The 15,692-nt window shown below is 42.8% G+C and overlaps 1 protein-coding gene across 3 annotated transcripts; it reads right to left on the reverse strand.

Moving 5' to 3' along the window:
• Positions 1-4,582: 4,582 nt before the first annotated feature.
• LOC146643034 (uncharacterized) lies at positions 4,583-15,398 on the reverse strand. 3 transcript variants are annotated; one of them, XM_085395833.1, is made up of 11 exons: positions 15,279-15,398; positions 14,433-14,711; positions 11,967-12,215; positions 7,312-7,767; positions 7,084-7,185; positions 6,187-6,228; positions 5,702-5,776; positions 5,547-5,597; positions 5,307-5,375; positions 5,090-5,140; positions 4,583-4,854 (listed from the first exon to the last, which is right to left on the reverse strand). In XM_085395833.1, exons 1-11 carry the CDS (start codon positions 15,337-15,339, stop codon positions 4,787-4,789), a joined length of 1,503 nt encoding a protein of 500 aa, XP_085251959.1. In that variant the 5' UTR covers positions 15,340-15,398; the 3' UTR covers positions 4,583-4,786. The 3 variants fall into 3 exon arrangements, with proteins under 3 accessions (XP_085251959.1, XP_085251960.1, XP_085251958.1); XM_085395834.1 differs by lacking the exon at positions 5,090-5,140; XM_085395832.1 differs by having other exon boundaries at positions 4,583-5,140.
• Positions 15,399-15,692: the final 294 nt, after the last annotated feature.

Raw genomic sequence — 15,692 nt, forward strand, 5'->3', positions numbered from 1 at the left:
AAGTGTTACAAACAGCTGATCAGATCGGCAAAGCGTGTTTCAGGAATATTATGTTTTTGTTGCTGCAAGTGCTTTTCATGCAGTTTTTGCAAAGCTATATGTGGAAGGAAACCGTGACCGAGGACAAGCTGATGGCATAAGATGTAAGTACAACTCCTCCGGTTTCATATGCAAAAAGAATCATATTGCTAGCTTATGTGGTTGCAGAGCTACCGGGATTTAAAAATAGTTACGCAAAATGGAGCGTGCTGCTCCGACCGGCTTTAAAGGGTTAATAGATATTGAAAAGTTCTTACCTGCAGTGATATGGATCCCAGAGCAAACGACCACTTTGACATCAGCAAACAGACTTTGGTTTGAACTTTTCAAAACAGGAAATAAGCTGCTTGAGTGTATACAGCTGTTCCTGCAGCACATAGCAGCCAGCTCACAATATGTTTCACCACACTGAGGTAAATGAGCGCTGATGTACAGCATGACATCACCACAGCTGAAATATCATCAAGACATATTTCAGTTCTGCTCTTCTGTCCATCCACAGGTAAATCCAGCTTAGCCAACCAAAGCAGACGAGCAGCTGATTTCTGTGGTCGGCCTGCCTGACACCCCACAGGGATTACTGCCTCCCCGAATCAACCACACCCAACGTAAACTAAGCAGAGAGAGCTGAAGGACATCATTAACACCACATCAGTTTCACTCTGACTTCACGCGCGGACATTTGGAGAGCAAAGCAGGTTGTTGCCATGACCACCACGAGGCCATGCTTGTGGTTTCAGAGCACGTGGTGTTTGACAACAGTGCTGCAACCCCGTGCAGCTCACCAGGATATAAGAGGTTTACTTCATGCAGCAGATTTTTGAATACACATGTGGTCATATTGATGTGAGTCATACCTACGTCCCTCTGTGTGTAGAAGTCCCAGACCCCCCTGTCCTCCACCTGTCCCATGCTCTCCATGGAGCAGGTGGAGGAGGGTTGTTCTCCAGATGCCTCAAAGTCTTCAGCTGACTCCTTTCGATGCGGAGGACCTTTGGCTCTGCTCAGAGCTCCTTCCTGTTCCTCATCCTGTCTCTAAGACTGAACCACAAGCAAGGAGTACTCGCACATGCTGGGGTCAAAGTTCAACTGGTTTCAACTTTGACCGCTGAGTGCTGTGACGTACCTTCGTGTGGTCACTAAGTGCTGCACTAAGTTCAAGCACACGCTGAGGTTCAGTGAACAGTTTTGGAGGAAGCGTTGTGGTGACGACACACTCGTCACCAGGCAGGATAGCTACACGGCTTTCTTCTTCATGAGTGAGCGACGCGTGGTTTTACTAAACATTTGAACACAATACACACAAAGTCTCGTAGAGGATGTTGGAATTGATATTTTTTATATTGTCATTTGTGCTTAGAAATATATAATCATTTGTACGCTGATAATAATCACATCCTTATTATGTCTGATGAGATTCTGTGTGCACTTGTGTACCACGAGATGAGAGGAAGCAGCCTCGACGTTATAATTCCCATTATGGCTTCAGGAAAAAGACTGCGCTGTTCTGTTTCTTAAAACTCCACACCTTTAAACGTTCGTCTGAGATATGAAACATCGCAAGTTCCTGTTCTTATCATTCAGTGGGACGCTTACTTCTGCTTTTCTGCAAACCTCATACACAGTTTAAGTTCATTGAAAGGTCGCGTATCTATGTATGATATAGCTGGAAACACACACACAGAGAGAGAATACAGACACTGATGTTGTTCAGAGATGTTGCTTAAGACTGTCACGTGTATTTGTAATTGCATATTCATGAATGATTGCTTGCTGACAATAAAAAGGGCCGTAGGAGTGGAAGTTGGCTAAGGACAGGTGAAGGCCTGGGCTGACTCCTTGTCTTGTCGAGCAGTTCGGTCTCGTGTTGCAGGGGAGTTTGTGCCCAGATAAACCCAACAGAGGACATGCAGTCAGAGAGATACATGCTGTGAAACGACAGGAAGCGGGCACATCGAGCACAAAGTGGGGCACAGCCGCCAGCGCAACACTAATTTTGGGTCCTTTGCTCTAGTTAGCGGTGAGTGCAGCACACGACACGTCTGCTGTGAAAGGCGACTGGCCAACAGGCTCAGCAACAGAAGGAGCTGAGGACAGCCAGACCTGGGGTCCGTTCTTCGTACCTCGCTAAGTAGGTTAGCTGGATTTGATTGTTGACGATTTCGCGTGATCTTGGATCGTTCGGTTCTCCGAAGCTCATCCAGGACTTGCTGCCATAGCAACAGAGCCGTAAGCGTAAACCTGCTGGGGAGCAGGTTTACTTTATGTAAACAGGATTAGATCGCGGCCACGCAGGTATGTCCGCTTCATTTATACGAAAGCAACAGCGATATTCCACCACTGTTTCACCATAAATAAATAACATCAATGTAACTAAAGACAATGCAGCACTTGATCCTTTTATTGATTTCACACAGGTCATTTCCTAAAAAAGGGAAATGTACTATTAACATTCTATTACATGTATGTGATTATTACAGATGTAATTCATATTTCAGAGTAGTAATTGTAAATTACTTCGTGTAATCAAGATGAGAGACCACGGCTATAAAAGCGAAGGTGGATTTGGGAAGTCTGTCGCAGCCATGTCCTGTCCGTATACGCGAGCAACCCATTGCGGAAGGTGCAAGATTGATAAGGAGAGTCCTCAGAATTCAGCGTATATTGCGGGATAGACAGGATCCTTTAGCTCAGCGCGACAGTGTGCTCATAGAGAGATATCGATTTTCCCGTGAGGATATTATTTACTTAACCAACTTGTTGACGAGGGGGTGCAGGACCACCACCTGTCTTTTGTTGCTCTGCCCTTTTCTTGGTTGCTGTTATGAACAAACAGATTATTCCAGGGTCTCTTTCCAAGAGACTAAAAGCAATATAAGTGATAAATATTACCATTCTGTAGGATATTCTTATATTTCACTTTTACTTGTTCCCATGTTCTAGTGGGTCCTGTTGTGGCTCTAATGTGAAAGAGGATATAATGTAATATAATAAATTTACCCTACCGCCTACTGGTGTTGGCCAGAGGGGCCGATGGTGCGATATGGCAGCCTGGCCTCTGTCAGTCTGCCCCAGGGCAGCTGTGGCTACACCTGTAGCTGCCTCCACCAGTGTGTGAATGTGAGAGTGACTGAATAGTGGCATTGTACAGCGCTTTGGGTGCCTTGAAAAGCGCTATATCAATCCACTCCATTATTATTGTTAAATTACTTACGAGTTTAATTTGTCAGCAACTTCCTGCCAGCCCTCTCTCCTTGCTTTTGCAGCCTTTGCAGTGTTCCCTTGCGTTTTAATTAAACTCTGAAACTCCTGAAATCCCTCACTCAGGAGTTCTTGCTCTGCTGCCGAAAAATAAATCCTTCGACCTTTTCGCCGACCAATCAGAGGGTTGCCGATCAATGTTTCTTCTATCGATGCGTAGCCCCTGTTAAGCCACCCAGTGATCTCACATTACTTCATCCAGCTGTACTAATCGTCAACAACAGGTGTGTTCGGAGAACCGGAATAGCGAGCTCACGGTTAGCGCGATGATTTGATCTTGGATGTAGTAAGCGAGGTACGAAGAACGGACCCCTGGTCCTGGTTTAATAACAGCCTTTTGTTCATATTGGCCGTGGTTAGATTTAGTTAAGGACACCTGAGGCTGGATTCAAATGGTTTATTGACCTTTTTTAGCCACTGGTTCCTGAAATAGACCATTAGGAATAATTCCTAGTTTCCATTTAGGAAAACCCAAACTGCAAAACAAAATGAAAGTCTGAATTCTGATCTAGAGTCCAAAGCCGACAGTGGTCACACGTGTCAAACAATCCAGGTGGAAAAGCAAGTTTAAAAAAGAATAAAATATCTAACAAACAAAAACAAAGTAAACACACAATTCCCTAAAAGGTCCCTTCATAAACTCAAACTCTGCAGCTCGGGTCATAACTTGCACCCCGTTAGGAGCTCATATCACCCCAGTTCTTCAGCAGCTTCACTGGTCGCCCGTAGAAGCCAGGATAAATTTTAATATCTTACTTCTTACATACAAGTGTGTCCATAAATCTGCTCCTTCATATTTGTGTGACCTGCTCCATATCACCACTGCTTCCCGCCCTCTCAGATCATCATCTTACTGTTACGTCCTCACACACCTCATCACTGTGGGGAGCAGAGCCTTCAGTCGCTCTGCTCCTCGGCTCTGCAACTCTCTTCCTCCTGCACTAAGAAATATTGACTCTTTCTGTATTTAAGCTCAAAGCACATCTGTTTGAACTGGTTTATTCGCTTTAATGCTGATTTTATCTGTTGTCAAGCTCTGTTTTGCAATTTTAACTTATTTTATGTATTTTATGACTATTGTTCCTTTTATTAATTTTGATCTTTTTAGGATGACCTTGGGTTTCTGAAAGGCGCCCTCAAATAAAATGTATTATTATTATTATTATTATTATTAATTCAAATTTACAACTGTAGAAGGACCCACACACACATCAGTGTACTGGGATATATAAATATATTCATCCCACATCATTTTATTGATTTATTGATTTTTACATGGAAACTGAAAGTATGGAATCATCTTTGCTCCAACAGATTCAACAGCACGTCTCTCTTTAGTTTCATTTATAATCTCGTTTCATATGGGGGCAAAAAATTGAAGGATACATGAACTTCTTATTATATACATATAAAAATACAATTACATACACTTTTACAGTAAAACATTGAGACAAACCAATATTTTCGACTGGTCCATCAGATAAAGTTAAACCGGTCTTGGTGATTTGGGCTTCTGCAGTAAGACGTACGTGCTGTCAGTCAGCTGCTCTGAACCTTTGGGGGCAGAAAACGAAGAAATCTTTGATTATTTTTGTGATGGGAATGAAAATAACAAGTTTGACGGTGTGAACGTGGAAGAAGGTGGAGGAACGTGGATGAACGTGGAGGAACGTGGATGAAGGTGGATGAAGGTGGAGGAAGGTGGAGGAAGGTGGATGAAGGTGGATGAAGGTGGATCTCAGTGTAAATGTTTGTTCGGAGGATTCGAGGAGCTCAGCATTAAAGTTACCTTTTTGATTTCCACCACTGAAAGACTCACCGACCAAAGAATAAGGAGAATCTGCAGGATCAGAGTCATGAATGAATACAGTGTGTGTGTTTGTGTGTTTGTGTGTGTGTTTGTGTGTTTGTGTGTGTGTTTGTGTGTTTGTGTGTTTGTGTGTGTGTTTGTGTGTTTGTGTGTGTGTTTGTGTGTTTGCTGTGAGAGTTTGTGCCGGCAGAGTTACCGTTCGTGTTGGTGGTGTGTGGCAGGTGGGTGATGGTGGCGTATGTGGGGTCGTTCTGCTTCAATAAACCTGTGAAAACAGCAAACGGCCTTCATCACATTTCACTTTCATGCTTTCACACAACAAACCAACATTTTTACCTTTTTACAGGAAGCTGTAAACTTTACTGCAGCAGTTTGTAAACCTGTGCACGTGTAGATGACATGAGGTGGTGTATGTGGAGCTGGTAACTATAGATACCTTTATTACTGCCAGCGTGGAAAGTGGAACCAATCAAGGAATATGTCGAGTCTGTAAGAGGACGGGACATGTTTGGATTAAATAAAGGCAGGTGCAGTATTAGCAGAACGGCTGGTTCAGTCATGAGGCTGTGAAGGTCAAAGGTCAGGTGTTACCGGGCAGGGTTCCAGTCGGTGGCAGGTCGGGGATGGTGGCGTATGTGGGATCATCATCATTTTGGTTTGACGTGTCTGTTAAAACATTCAACAGGATGTTGTGATCAGATTTTAAGGTTGCTTTAACACAGTCAGGTTCTTTCGAAGTTGGAGACGTAAGCTTGGGCACACCTGCAGCTCGGCTGCTATCACACCTGCCAAAAAGTAGTGTTTGTTTGGTTTCTCTTTATTTTAAAACCCTCTTCTAATGCTCAGGTTGCATTATGAGTAAGTGTTACAGCCCAGTAACTTTACTGTTCCCATGTTAGCTTCATCAGACTCACACATACACAACGGTGTCAGCGGGGAACAGTAACCTAGTGAGGAGCAGCTTTTTTCTGCTGGCTGGCTTTGCTTTTTTATGAGATGAACGTATATTAATATATTCTCTACGTGTGTCTCTTTGTATGAAAGGTAGAATTAAAAGAACAACCATGCAGCTGTACCTTGCAGCTCTGTCATGCGGTGTGCCGATCGCGGTCCAGCTCCTAAGAAAAAACACTGAATTACTTCTCAGTTCTTGTAACATGAAGTTTTACAGTCACACGAGGTTCTGTTTGTCACCCGAGGCCTGAACAGGAAGCTGCTTCAACACACCCAGCGTATCTTTTTATCTGGATTCATTATCTAACATTGGTGATCAGACAAGACTACAGAGCAGATTTCCAGTCATATCCTGGGTAAATCACCATGGTAACTTGTGCTGTGCTCAGATTCGAGATCAGAGAGCGATTGGATGACATCACCACCTACAGACCAATCAAATTGAATCAGCATTCCTGGACACCAAGAACACCTGATTAATCAAATTAACTTCACTTTGTGACAAACTGAAGAGATTTTTTTCTCCTTTATCAGAACTTTTAACATTTGAATGGATTCAGTTTAAAGTGTCAGACCTCCAAAGTGCAGCTGTCACCTAGAAATCAATGCAGCGCTGAAGATGCATTTTTAAAATAAATTACTGGAATTAAAATATTTATTTTGTCACTCTGTGCACTAAATCACCAGATCAGCGATTAATGATCAGGTGGTGGCAACAACGCTAAATCTAAGCAATTCTAAATCTGCAGTGAACCAAAAGGAAAGAAAGAGTAAGAAACCTTGTAAAGGAAACTTGTGTCTGGTGTCTAACGTGTGAGCTGTTAGCAGGTAGTTGTTCCTTTTTCTTTTCTTTTTTAGAAAGAATGGAAACAGATTAAAGACAGGAAACTGAACTTGACCAAAAGCTGAAACAAAGATGTGAGAATTATCAGGAGAAGAGTCTCAATGAATGAATGAGTAAAGAGTCTGAACCACGACACCATCTGTTTTAGATTCTGGTCCCGTTCTGCTTTACTCACCTCGTCTTTTAAACCTGCGTCTCCAAATAAAATAGACGGCGATGATGACGAGGATAAAGAGAAGAAGAGCACCCATTCCTAACCGGAAACCAGTTTGTTTGACTGGAATTAAATATAAATATCATTTAAACATTTTATCTACAGAACAGAACTGACAGATGTTTGTAAGCTTGTGTACCCGTAAACAACAACGACACTCTGACCTTAGTTTGTTCGTTTAAATCGTACCTAATGGAGTTTCTGTTGTTGTTGATTGGTGAGTTCTAGTTAATGTAGCCCTTGTTGCTGGTGTTGTTGTTGTTGCTGGTGTTGTTGTTGTTGTTGGTGGTGGTGGTGGAGGTGTTGTTGTTGTTGTTGTTGTTGTTGGTGGTGGTGGTGGTGGAGGTGTTGTTGTTGTTGTTGCTGGTGTTGTTGTTGGTGGTGGTGGTGGAGGTGTTGTTGTTGTTGTTGCTGGTGTTGTTGTTGGTGGTGGTGGTGGAGGTGTTGTTGTTGTTGTTGCTGGTGTTGTTGTTGGTGGTGGTGGTGGTGGAGGTGTTGTTGTTGTTGTTGTTGTTGTCGGTGTTGTTGTTGTCGGTCTTGTTGTCGGTGTTGTTGTTGTCGGTGTTGTTGTTGTTGTTGTCGGTGTTGTTGGTGTTGTTGTCGTCGTTGGTGTTGTTGTTGTTGTTGTTGTTGTTGTCTTCTTACCTTGAGTAACAGACAAAATAGCTAGATGAGAATTGATTAACAGAACTGACTGTTTACTTTTAATATAAGAATCTAAAACATAAATAATTTCTGAAACTAAAAACTAAAATACAAATAATTGGATGTTTGTCTGTACTTTATTTCCCAAAGTGAGTCGGGGTATATATGCATATTTGTGCACAGTATGAACGGTATAGTTTGCTATACTGGGGCCACCGTGGCTCAGGGGGTTGGGAAGCGCATCGGTAACTGGAAGGTCGCCGGTTTGGGCTCTCTGTCCTGGTCGTTGTGTCCTTGGGCAAGACCCGCCTACTGGTGATGGGCGGATGGCGCGATATGGCAGCCTGGCTTCTGTCAGTCTGCCCCAGGGCAGCTGTGGCTACAACTGTAGCTGCCTCCACCAGTGTGTGAATGAATAGTTGCATTGTACAGAAAAGCGCCATATAAATGCAATCCATTATACTACAGATGATGTAAACTTCTTCATGCAGGGGTTTTTAGAGGAACGACTTATTTATGTCTTCTATTGTTTTCCTTTGGCTGCTTTGTCTCTCATTTCCCTTCCAGTCCCTGAACCTGACCACGTTCAGAGGAATGCTCTTTGTTAAGTCACTTATCATCATCTATGAATCAGTCAAGTATAAAAACAAGTGTCCTAACTCAGGGAAGGAAGCAGTGTTGTGTCTACACATATCAGGCAATTCAGCAGAAAATCCATTTTAAATCGTATCTTTAGGTGTTTTGTTATTATGTAGTTTTAAATTCAATTTTTTTAGTAGATAGTGTCTAATCACAGCCACAGTTGCCTTAAGGCATCTTTTATATTGCAAGATGGACCCTGACAATAACACAGAGTTGTCAAAGGAAAATTGTTTTTATATAATGTGATCAGCTTCATGAAATGTATTCTTTTATTGATCACTAAGCAAATGTCTACGTGACCTTTGACTTGTACTTTTGTGTGATAAACAACTAACAGCTTCCTCTTTCTGTAAGAACGTACAGATTTAGAAAAAGGGGAACCTCAGCTCAGAGTTCTTAGAATAATCATACATACATACAGCACACACAACCCCGAGTCCCCGTGTTTTTGCTCGGCGGGCGTGATCGCGGATGCTGTGCAGGTCCACACGGCACCGCAGACCACGCCCCGCCACAAACACTGAAGGCAGTTACAAAACATATTCACGTTCAAGCTCCTTACAACTGTACAAACTCTGCTTTTGCCTTTTATACTTCATTGCTTTAGATGGCAGCCAGTGCTGCTGCGACAAAAAGAGCGGAGATGGCACGTGTAACATCGCCTTCTCTGATGTCTGTGTCAGTGTTCCTGGTCACCCAGTGTTTTCAGTTTTCACATGTTCAGTTTATTTTCCACAGCCGTGTTTTTCACTTTCTGTTGTCTGTGCAGGCTGTCTACCTGTGTATTGTGTTCCAGTTCATCCCATGCATCATTAGTTAGAGTTCAGCCGTGTACTCACCTGTCTCCAGTCGTTAGTTAGTCATACATTTGGACTGGTGAATCTAAATGGAGTACTGGAGTACTCAAAGCATCCACCCCATACACACCCATTCACACAAGCACTATTATCTATACGTTGAGTGCTCTGTAACTGTCATTCATACATCATTCATTCGTACTCTGATGGATGCATCGGAGAGCAAGTCGGGGTTAGTACAGTGGGGCAAAAAAGTATTTAGTCAGCCACCGATTGTGCAAGTTCCCCCACCTAAAATGATGACAGAGGTCAGTAATTTGCACCAGAGGTACACTTCAACTGTGAGAGACAGAATGTGAAAAAAAAATCCATGAATCCACATGGTAGGATTTGTAAAGAATTTATTGGTAAATCAGGGTGGAAAATAAGTATTTGATCAATAACAAAAATACAACTCAATACTTTGTAACATAACCTTTGTTGGCAATAACAGAGGTCAAACGTTTACTATAGGTCTTTACCAGGTTTGCACACACAGTAGCTGGTATTTTGGCCCATTCCTCCATGCAGATCTTCTCGAGAGCAGTGATGTTTTGGGGCTGTCGCCGAGCAACACGGACTTTCAACTCCCGCCACAGATTTTCTATGGGGTTGAGGTCTGGAGACTGGCTAGGCCACTCCAGGACTTTCAAATGCTTCTTACGGAGCCACTCCTTTGTTGCCCGGGCGGTGTGTTTTGGATCATTGTCATGTTGGAAGACCCAGCCTCGTTTCATCTTCAAAGTTCTCACTGATGGAAGGAGGTTCTGGCTCAAAATCTCACGATACATGGCCCCATTCATTCTGTCCTTAACACGGATCAGTCGTCCTGTCCCCTTGGCAGAAAAACAGCCCCATAGCATGATGTTTCCACCCCCATGCTTCACAGTAGGTATGGTGTTCTTGGGATGCAACTCGGTATTCTTCTTCCTCCAAACACGACGAGTTGAGTTTATACCAAAAAGTTCTACTTTGGTTTCATCTGACCACATGACATTCTCCCAATCCTCTGCTGTATCATCCATGTGCTCTCTGGCAAACTTCAGACGGGCCTGGACATGCACTGGCTTCAGCAGCGGAACACGTCTGGCACTGCGGGATTTGATTCCCTGCCGTTGTAGTGTGTTACTGATGGTGACCTTTGTTACTTTGGTCCCAGCTCTCTGCAGGTCATTCACCAGGTCCCCCCGTGTGGTTCTGGGATCTTTGCTCACCGTTCTCATGATCATTTTGACCCCACGGGATGAGATCTTGCGTGGAGCCCCAGATCGAGGGAGATTATCAGTGGTCTTGTATGTCTTCCATTTTCTGATGATTGCTCCCACAGTTGATTTTTTCACACCAAGCTGCTTGCCTATTGTAGATTCACTCTTCCCAGTCTGGTGCAGGTCTACAATACTTTTCCTGGTGTCCTTCGAAAGCTCTTTGGTCTTGGCCATGGCAGAGTTTGGAGTCTGACTGTTTGAGGCTGTGGACAGGTGTCTTTTATACAGATGATGAGTTCAAACAGGTGCCATTCATACAGGTAACGAGTGGGGGACAGAAAAGCTTCTTACAGAAGACGTTACAGGTCTGTGAGAGCCAGAGATTTTCCTTGTTTGAGGTGACCAAATACTTATTTTCCACCCTGATTTACCAATAAATTCTTTACAAATCCTACCATGTGAATTCATGGATTTTTTTTTCACATTCTGTCTCTCACAGTTGAAGTGTACCTCTGGTGCAAATTACTGACCTCTGTCATCATTTTAAGTGGGGGAACTTGCACAATCGGTGGCTGACTAAATACTTTTTTGCCCCACTGTATCTTATATTAGGCATGCAAACTAGGGGAGCCAGGGATCGAACTACCAACTGACCAGCTCTTCCTCCTGAGCTACAGCCACCCTGTTGAAGCCCTCGGTTCCCTCCAGTCCTTTGTCGTGTCATAGATGTTGCCTATCCTGTGTGTTCTGCTCAAATCAGTTAGCCAGTCAATCAATGTCCGTTCATGTTCTGTTCATCCACTCTCTGTGATAAAGGCCGTGGTAATCCTTCACTAATCAACGAGTCCTGTGTTTCATCTCTTCCTCTCCTCCACACACGAAGCTCCTGACAATCTGCATCTGATGTAATAACTCAAACAGAAACATTTTCTGATGCAATTTCACATTTTTTTCTTTATTAAAGAAAAATAATGGTGGATTCTCCCTACAGCGCCCTTCTTTCTATAATAAATATAATTCCATTGTCATCATTTATAACTTTGACTCTTGAAGTAAATTTGATTGGTCACCAGTGAACTGTGGGAATCTTTACTGTGCATCACAAAGCTGCTGTTGGACAGGAGCAGCAGACTGTCACTACTGTACTCAGCTGTGTATTTGCATCTTGCTCAAAACCTCAACCCGCTTGCATACGAGTGTGTGGTAGTTTCATATCTCAGAGTTAAACCTGGCCTAACTTTGTCTACATGTACAACACTCTGTGAGACTGAGACAGACTGAAAGCAAACCTCTAGTTTCTCTTCAGTCTGACTCCTATTGAATCGTTACTTTACATATTCAGATTCATGCAGCACTGATTCTGAGTCAGTTTTTATTACAAACATCCAGCAGCCTGTCAGTGTGCTCGCTGTGGATGTTTCACTCCTGAACCACAGTGGAGACACAAGCTGATGGTCTCAGTCAGGCTGACACTAACAGGCTTCATGTTTGACGGTCAGAGGTTCATGTGTCTCACCTCTGTCAGATCTCTGTCCTTTGGTCACAGTCACATAAGCAGCTGGTTTCCCATCACAGTAGTACAGTCCAGAGTCAGCAGGCTCAGCTTCTCTTATTGTTAATGTTTTGTCTCTACGGGAAAAATAATTCCTTCTATAATTTATTTCTCCAGAGTCTCGTCTCCATGTTGGACCAGCTGATCCTCCAACATCACCAGGACATTTCAGTAAGACGCTGCCTCTCTCTTCAACACGGCGTCTTATTGTTCCTGTGAATAACAAATGAATGTGTGACTAAAAACCACGATTGAGCTTGTAAAATGGACAATTATTGACTTTTCTTGTGTTCATTATGAAATCAGGGGCCCAAACAAACAAACAAAAAATAAAAACAAACAATATCAAAAAAGCAAAAAGCAAATAGCTAATTAAAGAAATGTGATGAATGAACCTATTGAGACCTGAGGGATGTGTCTAGATTACGGGGTTAGCAGGCATGTTGAGCCTAAGGCTCGGTCACCATGGTAACTGGAACATGGAACCTGGTTTTGTTAGAGTTTCAGTGTAAAACTGGGAGTTAGTGACACATTTATCATTTAAAGTAATTCGTCCCAACATGCAAACTGTGGTGCATCGACACAACAAGGTGCTGGAGTTTAGTTGGTGATACAGAGAATGGACAGTTTTATTTTTGGTCTCTAAACCACAACTGCTATTAGAGTTAACAGAAGAAAGGTTACAAAACTGGATCATCCAGTTTGCACACTGTTAATTATAGAGAATATTAACATTTATTTAATTTTATTTTCTCATTTACATGTACTCTTCATTAGGTCTGACATGGTATTAACGCCCAAAGCCAATGAATGGCTTTTTAAAGTTTTTTAAATAATTACGTCCCAAAAATCAAACGACCCCCTGTGATGTGAGTAACGGCGACAGTGGGGAGGAAAAACTCCCTTTAACAGGAAAAAACCTCCGGCAGAAACAGGGCTCAGGGAGGGGCGGGGCCATCTGCTGCGACCATTTGAGAGTAAACACATAGAGAGTGAAGTAGAAACACCCAGTGCATCATGGGAATCCCCGGCAGCCTACGTCTATTGCAGCATAACTAAGGGAGGATTCAGGGTCACCTGGTCCAGCCCTAACTATATGCTTTAGCAAAAAGGAAAGTTTGAAGCCTGATCTTAAAGTAGAGATAGTGTCTGTCTCCTGAATCCAAACTGGAAGCTGGTTCCACAGAAGAGGGGCCTGAAAACTGAAGGCTCTGCCTCCCATTCTACTTTTAAATACTCTAGGAACAACAAGTAGGCCTGCAGAGCGAGAGCGAAGTGCTCTAATAGGGTGATATGGTACTACAAGGTCATTAAGATAAGATGGGGCCTGATTATTTAAGACCTTGCATGTGAGGAGCAGGATTTTGAATTCTGGATTTAACAGGAAGCCAAAACAGGAGAAATCTGCTCTCTCTTTCTAGTCCCTGTCAGGACTCTTGCTGCAGCATTTTGGATCAGCTGAAGGCTTTTCAGGGAGTTTTTAGGACTTCCTGATAATAATGAATTACAGTCGTCCAGCCTGGAAGTAATAAATGCATGAACTAGTTTTTCAGCGTCACTCTGAGACAGGATATTTCTAACTTTAGAGATGTTGCACAAATGGAAGAAAGCAGTCTTACATATTTGTTTAATATGTGCGTTGAAGGACATGTCCTGGTCAAAAATGACTCCAAGGTTCCTCACCGCGTTACTGGAGGCCAAGGTAATGCCATCCAGAGTAAGAATCTGGTTAGATACCATATTTCTAAGCTTTTCAGGGCCGAGTACAATAACCTCAGTTTGATCTGAATTAAGAAGCAGAAAGTCAGAGGTCAGGTTAAACAATCTGAGATAAGCTCCAGCTTCTTGATAAAGCTCTGTGGCTGGAAAAGCAGATTCATGGACGCCTCTGTTGCCTTGTTTGCAGCACTACTGTTGGCATTTGTTGTTGTAATATTTACAGTGTTTGTGGTTTAATACTGTCTGACTGAATCACACTAGGCTGCATAATTGTTCCATTTTCTGTGAAAGACCACATTAACCGTCCAACGTGGTCCGACTCCTGATCACGTTCCAGTAGAATCAAAACTAAAGCGCCGACAACAGCAACAATCCCCACATCCACATTTACACCACACATTGTGTTGCTGCTCTCTTGTTACAGCACACAGAGACACTTGATAACCACGTTGGTAATACCGGCGATCACTGCACAATAACCCACACTGAAATGCTTCAGTGTGGTTTGAGTTTACAGAGAGCAGAGATAAGACTTTTATGTAGCTGCTCACAGGTTACTGCAGCATGTGAGGTTTACACATGAAGAACATTACAGTTATTACTTTATAGAAAATGCAAACGCAGCATTTATTAACACACTGATGTTTGAGGGTTTTTTTAAAATCAGAAATGATTTTTAAAGAGTAAACAGGTTAACGCTGATAAAGTTACCTGATGGGATCACTGTCAGCTCCTCTGCCAGGTAACTATTACAGAAGTATCTGCCAGAGTCTGAGGGAGCAGCTCTGACGATGATCAGAGACCCGTCAGCCAGTGAACTGTATCGTTTCTGTGGATCATTGATGTGTTTTGTAGTTTTGTCTCCATCAGCTGTAAGTATGTCAGCTGTGCTTCCTCCACTCTCTCTGCTCCACCTCACTCCACCCTGTAGATAGTAAGGACAGCGCACAGCGAGCTGCGTCCCCTCTGTAACTACTTCACGGGTTAAACCTGCAAAACAAAAGCATTTTTAAAATCATGTCTCAGACTCACCGAGTACACGTTAACATCACATGACTCTCTGTCTCATGAAAAGTGACCTGAGTGTTACTCTGTGCTCTGTCCTCAAGTTAAGCTAAGCATCACACCTGACAGAAGGAAGCAAGTTAACTGACAGTTTGTTAGGAAACAGCAGGATATTTGCCGTCCTATGAATGTTTCCTGATTGTAAATTCTTAAAGCTTTAGTCTGAAAATGATTATTTCATTATCTTATTATGAATCAATCAATAAAAAGCTGAACCTCAGGTAAAAATCACAGTTTTTCATGAATGTTGTTTTCAAACAGTTCGTCTAAAACAAACAGAGGATTTCATTTTTAAAACTTTTCTTCCGGAAGATGAAACGTGAAGTTTGAGCTACACTGACACCATAACTCGACTTCCTGTGGTCGTGTGTCTGCTTCACACTCTGAACTCGTTTTCTATAATCGTGTGAAATCCCTGAAACTACAAACACCAACAAATGCACATGTGTGAAAACTATAAAGTATATCAGACATTAATGCAAAGTGTCCCACCTGCTGTGGTATGACCGCTCAGAGCGCAGGCTAACAGGCAGCAGTAGATGTTCACCCACATCCTGACAGGCTGAAGTGTCTGAACTCACAGTGACCACAGTCTGTGTTTGAACAGAGAACAGGAAGTCAGCGCCTCTGTGAACACGCCTGCTCTTCTATTTCTGAGGTTCTGTGGTCAGAGAACAGACGCTTTCTCTCGTTATTATAACCTGTTACACTTGTTTCAAATCCAGTGACTGTAACTAAACTCACCGACTGCTGTTAGAACTCAGACACACAGATACATGATGGAGATTCATTTGGTGACATTTTAGTGTTTTTCGTTCTTCGTGTATTAGACAGAGTCATGTTTCATGGATCAGCAGACGAAGACAAATATAAATGAGGTTTGTGGACGAACTGAAGTGATGCTGT

Source organism: Rhamphochromis longiceps, linkage group LG22 (genome assembly GCF_057381845.1).
Source record: "Rhamphochromis longiceps isolate RC_006_pf linkage group LG22, R_longiceps_female_GT1.1, whole genome shotgun sequence".
Taxonomy (NCBI): Eukaryota; Metazoa; Chordata; class Actinopteri; order Cichliformes; family Cichlidae; genus Rhamphochromis; species Rhamphochromis longiceps.

Bases quoted from the DNA above. Each gene is read 5' to 3' on its own strand.
- LOC146643034 (XM_085395832.1), bottom strand. From the start codon at position 15,339: ATGTGGGTGAACATCTACTGCTGCCTGTTAGCCTGCGCTCTGAGCGGT. The intron at 7,768-11,966 runs GTGAGACACATG...CTGTTACTCAAG, and splicing joins AGGACAGAGATCTGACAGAG to GTAAGAAGACAACAACAACA. The intron at 5,777-6,186 runs GTACAGCTGCAT...ATGTTTTAACAG, and splicing joins CCGCATGACAGAGCTGCAAG to ACACGTCAAACCAAAATGAT.